This window comes from Syngnathus typhle, linkage group LG3, assembly GCF_033458585.1.
Source record: "Syngnathus typhle isolate RoL2023-S1 ecotype Sweden linkage group LG3, RoL_Styp_1.0, whole genome shotgun sequence".
NCBI classification, from domain to species: Eukaryota; Metazoa; Chordata; class Actinopteri; order Syngnathiformes; family Syngnathidae; genus Syngnathus; species Syngnathus typhle.
In genome coordinates this window covers 17,368,881-17,375,901 of record NC_083740.1, presented here as the reverse complement: position 1 = coordinate 17,375,901, position 7,021 = coordinate 17,368,881, and the positions used below count along the sequence as shown (strand labels likewise).

General features: G+C 44.5%; 1 protein-coding gene across 1 annotated transcript in view; it reads right to left on the bottom strand.

Moving 5' to 3' along the window:
* Positions 1-258: 258 nt before the first annotated feature.
* Positions 259-7,021, bottom strand: part of LOC133151160 (N-acetylgalactosaminyltransferase 7-like) — a 51,088-nt gene continuing 44,325 nt past the window's right edge. Inside the window, exon 6 of the mRNA XM_061273946.1 lies at positions 259-448. Within this exon, the coding sequence (XP_061129930.1) occupies positions 259-448 (190 nt within the window). The remainder of the gene's footprint in view (positions 449-7,021) is intronic.

Here is a 7,021-nt window from a genome sequence, read left to right as displayed (position 1 = left end):
ACTGCTCGTACGATGCGAGGCAAACTTAAAGGAGCACGCCGGAGCTGACCGAAGCAAAAAAAAAACATTTTTTTTTTACCAAACCTTTAATTTACTTTATCCATTTGAATTGTTAATGATTTAACTACCAATTTGTATCTGATAAAAGGTACTGCCAGATTCCAAAATAGTTTGGTGTTTTGCTACTTTCCTTAGTGTTCTACTTCTATGCTCTATTTTTTCATACAAGCAAGCGCTCAAGTATTAAGGAAATATAAATCAGTACCTATATGGCTCTGTCCGTGTTTTTCTCATTTTCTTTTCCCTGTCGTTCAGAGGAACTCTCTTCCACAGCATGCTCCAATCCCAGGCTCCTCTAGCAAAGCCGTCTTCATCTCCTCCACCCTGGGGCTCAATGGTGAACATCTCCCCATGGATAGCGTCGATCAAAGGAACAGTACACACCGTCCTTTTTGAATGGGAGTGAGATCAGAAGAATAACCATTCATTCAAGAAACAAGGGGGTGGGGGGTGGGGAGAATAAATACAGAAAACAGTACAAAATGGAATTATTTTTTTAAAGAGGATGAGACAAGGTGGAATGAAAGGACGGGAGTGGAGAGACAAACAACAATGAACATTCATTAGCAGTATGCTCTCTGCAATGATTGTACTTATAGGGCTCAGTCGTATGTTTTCTTTGTGGTTTTCTTTCTGGATTAATTGCCAATCAATCACCTTATCTAAAGCTGGAAAAGGAGTGTCAAACTGTACAGACTTGTTTTTCACAGATGCCAGATCACTTGCCTATCAAAGGAAATATTTTAATTAGCCTTAGTAAACCGCCAAATGAAGAAAAGAAAAAAAAGTCAGCATAGCTGTTCTCAACCCTGATCTTTACTCTCAGTACAGATCACAATGTCATCTGCAAACATCATAGTCAATGGAGACTCCTGTCTGATCTCAAACCTCTCCATCACCACTGCAAAAAGTTAAAGTTAAAGTCTCAATGATCGTCACACACACATCTGGGTGTGGTGAAATGTGTCCTCTGCATTTAACCCATCCCCGTGTGATTTTGATCCATCCCCTGGGGGAGAGGGGAGCAGTGAGCAGCAGCGGTGCCGCGCTCGGGAATCATTTGGTGATCTAAGCCCCCCAATTCCAACCCTTAATGCTGAGTGCCAAGCAGGGAGGCAATGGGTCCCATTTTGATAGTCTTTGGTATGACCTGGCCGGGGTTTGAACCCACAACCTTCCAGTCTCAGGACACTCTACCACTAGGCCATTGAGCCTAAGAAAGGACTAAGAGGACTGATCCTTGGTGTACAAACCGGATTCGGTTGAAGTGTTGGGAAATTGTGTAAAATGTAAATGAAAAAATTTACAATGATTTGAAAATCCTTCTAAACCTATATTCAATTGAATACAATACATCAATCCATCCATCCATCCATCCATTTTCTGTACCGCTGTATCCCCACGGGGGTCGCGGGCTTGCTGGACCCTATCCCAGCTGTCATCGGGCAGTAGGCGGGGGACACCCTGAACCGGTTGCCAGCCAATCGCAGGGCACACAGAGACGAACAACCATCCGCACACGCACTCACACCTAAGGGCAATTTGGAGCACTCAATCGGCCTACCAAGCATTATTTTGGGGGTGTGGGAGGAAACCGGAGTGCCCGGAGAAAACCCATGCGGACACGGGGAGAACATGCAAACTCCACACAGGGAGGGCCGGGGGTGGAATCGAACCCGCACCCTCCTTACTGTGAGGCGGACGTGCTGGCCAGTATATTTAATGCTCAAACTCATCGACTTTATTTTATTTTTCAAATAATAATTAACTTAGAATTTCATGGCTGCAACACGTGCAGTAGAAATTGGGAAAGTGCATGTTTACCACTTCGTTACATCACCTTTCCTTTTAATAACACTCAATAAACGTTTTGGAAGAGAGGAGACTCTCAGCTTCTCATGTGGAATTATTTCCCATTCTTGCTCGATGAACCGCTTCAGTTGTTCAACAGTCCGGGGTCTTCCCTGTCGTATTTTACGCTTCATAATCCGCCACACATTTTCAATGGGAGACAGGTCTGGACTGCAAGCGGGCCAGGGGAGAACCTGGACTCTTTTACTTCGAAGCCACGCTGTTCTAACACGTGCAGAATGTGGCTTGGTGTTATCTTGCTGAAATAAGCAACAGCGTCCCTGAAAAAGATGTCGCTTGGATGGCAGCATATGTTGCTCCAAAATCTGTATGTACTTTTCAGCATTTATGTTTCCTTCAGAGAAATGTAAGTCACACCATGCCATGGGAACTAATGCACCCCCATACCAACACAGATGCTGGCTTTTGAACTTTGCATTGATAACAGTCCGGATGGTCCACTTCCTGCGGGTTCTCTGCCGGACGCCCTCTTCCTTCTCAGCCCAGACTCCCAATACTTTTCAGGCTTGGACGATTTTGTTTTCTCCAGCGTGGAACTCATCTCCCTGACTCTAAAGTAAGTTTGAATCTTTTATTACACTGTCGATCTTTTTTTTCACAGTTGGAGTGCCTGGGAGAGCGGAGGCTTCGTGGCCGTTTGTCTGCCGTCGATCATCGGACACAAAGTATGGCTGCGGATCGAGAGGTTTGTGTGGCTTCGTGCACCAACTGCACCCTTCTCTTAGAGAGGTTGTCCCTGCTAGAGGGACGTGTCCGCCAGTTAGAGCAGAATTGCGCGATAACTGTAGATGTGGCGGATACAGACGCGGGCTGTAGTCAGCCCGCTAGCCCAGTTAGCATTAGCCCCAAGCGGCTTGCTAATCGCGATGAGCCAGGTAAGACGCATAGCCGTCCAAAGTCATCTCGGTCTACTGGCCCTCGCACTTTGGTCATAGGTGTCTCCATTACCCGAAATATTACGCTTAAAAATCCAGCCACGGTAATGTGTATTTCTGGGGGCAGAGCACCCGACATAGAAGCTAATCTTAGGGAGCTGACTCGCAATAGGTCTAGTCAACAGCGTAGTTCCATCGACACTAGCTACTCGGACATAGTGATACACGTCGGCTCCAATGATGTTAGGATGAGGCAGTCGGAGATCACAAAGAGAACCATAGCGAGGACTTGTGATCTCGCTAGAAAGATGAGTAGGCATCGAGTATTTGTCTCTGGCCCCCTGCCTGGGAGAGGCACTGATGAGAGGTTTAGTAGATTAGTCTCCCTTCATCGATGGATGGCTGGGTTCTGTAAGAAGCAGGGACTGTATTTTATAGATAACTGGCCTTCCTTCTGGGGCCGCCCCGACCTGCTGAGGAAGGACGGCCTTCACCCTAACCGTGAAGGCGCCTTCACTCTTTCTAGGAATATAGATTACTGTTTGAGCCACACATGACAGGTCACTTTAGAGCAGGCCGGGTCACAGGTGATTAGACCACCTGTCAGGATGGGTTTGGAGTCTGTTAAGATAAAGTTAACTAGCGCTAGGCTAGACTCCCAGCATGCACATAGCTCCTTGTGTAGACTAGAGCGTGATAGTTTGAATAGTGCTACAGTACACATTAACGCACTTTCTACTGGGGTAGTAGACAAATCCAATCACTCCACCCCGACCGGTTTTGCTGAGGAAACGGTGCCGGTTTCAGATAATTCTACACGTGTAACAAATATTTACCGTTTTTTTCCGTGTATAGTGCGCAATATTTTACTAATTTATTGTCCTAAAATCTGGGGTGCGTATTATACATGGGTACAAAAAAAAAAATTTAAATTTTTTTTTTTAATTTTTTTTTTTTTTTTTTTTTTTTTAAGTCCCAATGATCGTCACACACGTAGGGAGGCAATGGGTCCCATTTTAATAGTCTTTGGTATGGTCTTAACTAGGCTGGATGTCATTTTTTTTGTTGGCGTTGATTTCTCCGACTGCCCGTAAACGCACCACCGCGCTTACGGGACAGCAAACGAGCAGGTGATCGAGCAAGCGTCTATTACGAGAGCATTGCGGTCGCATGGAGCGTGTTTGAAGTGAACAGCAGAGAAGAAAGGCAAAGTGTTGTGAAATAAAATGCACAGAACGGATGCGCAAGACACGTCAGCTATATAAAGAGCGAGAGTTATTTTCTCCCTATTAGTTTCAATTCACAGTTTAATTAGCAGTTTCAATCAGCAAATAGCAAAATGCGTATTACAGGTAATATTTTATTTCACAACACTTTGCCTTGTTCCTTTGGTCTCTGCTGTTCATCCTAAAACACAAAGGCGCTCTTTAAGCAATGCGACAGTGAGCGCCCGGCGCGCTGCACCAAATTAAGCTCCCTGCGCAGTGCGCACTGAGGTCCACTTAAATTTTAGAAAGTACATCAGGACTTTAAAAATATCTTCTAAATTTCAGCGACGGCTCTGTCACAATAATCGACCAGCCCGGTGCAGTTGGGCGGTCGGCGGCGCGCTACGGTTGAGCGTTCTCTCGCGCGCTCTCTCTCTCGCTCTCTCTCGCTCTCGCACACACGCAAACCGGATATCATACGGAGGCCGCCATTACAGATGCGCAGAACGGATGCGCAAGACACGTCAGCTATATAAAGAGCGAGAGTTCAGTTCTCTACCTAAATCCGTATTACAGGTAATATTTTATTTCACAACACTTTGCCTTGTTCCTTTCTTCTCTGCTGTTCACTTCAAACACGCTCCATGCGCACGGAGCGCGGTGGTGCATTTACGGGCAGTCGGAGAAATCAACGCCAACAAAAAAATTACATCCAGCCTAGTTAAGACCATACCAAAGACTATAAAAATGGGACCCATTGCCTCCCTGCGTGTGTGACGATCATTGGGACTTAAAAAAAAAAAAAAAAAAAATTAAAAAATTTTAAAAAAAAATCATAAAAATTGGGTGCGTATTATACATGGGTACAAGCTTTTTTCCAGCATCAGCATGCCATTTTTAGGGGTGCGTACTATACATGGGGGCGCACTATACACGGAAAAAAACGGTACTATCAGATTCCCACGGTCGTATCATCCCACCGCGCTAACAAACATTTGAGAGGTGATGTCAGGCCTAGAGAACATAATCTTACTCGCATTTCGTATAAATATCCTTCGATAGATACGCACCCGGATTGACCAATTACACTTAAACTTGGTTTTATGAATATTAGATTGCTTCATACGAAAGCCATTCTCGTTAATGATCTCATCACAGAACATAATCTAAACGCTTTTGGTCTCTGCGAGACCTGGTTAAAACCTAATGAACTGATGCCGCTTAATGAGGCCTCGCCTCCAAATTTTGTGAGCTCGCATGTGGCGCGTCCTCGAAAAAAGGGTGGGGGTGTCGCCCTCATCTCGAATTCCGAGCTTAGTTTTAGGCCTCGTTCGATCAACGTATTTAAAACATTTGAGGTTCTCATTGTCCGATCCACCGCTTTACCGTCATTTTATCTTGCTGTTATTTACCGTCCACCCGGGGCTTACTCTGGCTTCCTGGATGAATTTTCAGAATTTGTGGCTGATCTAGTAACCAATGCGGATAATATAATTATCATGGGCGATTTCAACATCCACATGAATTTACCGTCAGAGCCACTTACTTTGGCGTTTCAGACTTTAACTGATACCTTTGGTTTTACGATAGCTGTACAGGCAGCATTGCATAAGAATGGAAATACCATAGATCTGGTATTATCCCGAGGACTTGCAACCTCAAATATAGCAGTACTGCCATACACTACTGTTTTGTCTGATCATTACTTAATAAAGTTTGAAATTCTAGTTCCTTGTCAAAGACAAGAGAGCAATCAGCATTATAGGAGCCGTCATTTCAACTCCATGACTGCAACTGCGCTATCTGAGATACTGTCGCCAGCAACCGCTATATTTCTCACATACGCCGGCTCTATTGATAATCTTACAAATGAATTCAATGCGACATTGTTAAATGCCATTGACTCTGTGGCGCCGTTACGTCTGAAAACTCTCCGTAGAGTGCCTACTCCGTGGTTCACAGATGAAACGCGTACACTTAAGCAATTTTGTAGAAAGCATGAGCGCAAATGGCGTCTAACCAAACTTGAGGTTTTCCATCAGGCATGGCAGGATAGCCTCCTGAAATATAAAGATGCGCTTATCTTAGCAAAAACTCGGTATTTTTCGCAAGTTATTAATCTCAATAAAAACAATCCAAAACACCTATTTGATACAGTGGCAAAGCTGACTCTGCGCCAGCCAACCCCCGATAGTTCCTTCCACTCAGCTGACGAGTTCATGAAATTTTTTGCTCAAAAGATTGAATCCATTAGGGATGAGATCAAGAATACCATTCCAATCGCTCGGTCGAGCCCGCCGTTTACCAACGCTGATGATCATGCAACAACCCTCTCAACTTTTAAAAGCGTGTCTCTTGAAAGGCTTACACAATTGATTAGTGCGGCTAAACAAACAACATGTTTACTCGACCCTCTTCCAGCCAAACTACTTAAAGAATTATTTCAAATTTTAGGACCGTCCGTCTTAAATATAATCAATCTGTCTGTCTCCTCTGGGATAGTGCCAACAGCCTTTAAAACCGCTATCATTAAACCGTTACTTAAGCGACCAAATCTTGACCCGGACTGTCTCAGTAATTATAGGCCAGTTTCAAACCTCCCATTCATAGCAAAACTTCTTGAAAAAGTAGTAGCGCAGCAGCTTATTGATTACATGGTCGCCAATAATCGATATGACACTTTTCAGTCTGGTTTTAGAGCTAATCATTCCACTGAGACAGCACTTGCTAAAGTGACTAACGATCTCCTCATAGCTATGGATTCAAACACTTTGTCTGTACTGTTACTACTCGATCTTAGTGCTGCCTTCGACACTGTAGACTTCGATATTTTATTAGGGCGTCTTAAGAGTTGTGTTGGTATTTCAGGGTCAGCACTAGGCTGGTTCCATTCCTATCTATCAAACAGGACGCACCGAGTGGTCCATGGTAATGCGTCCTCGGAGCTCTATAATGTTACATGTGGTGTCCCACAGGGATCGGTTCTCGGACCAATTCTTTTTAATA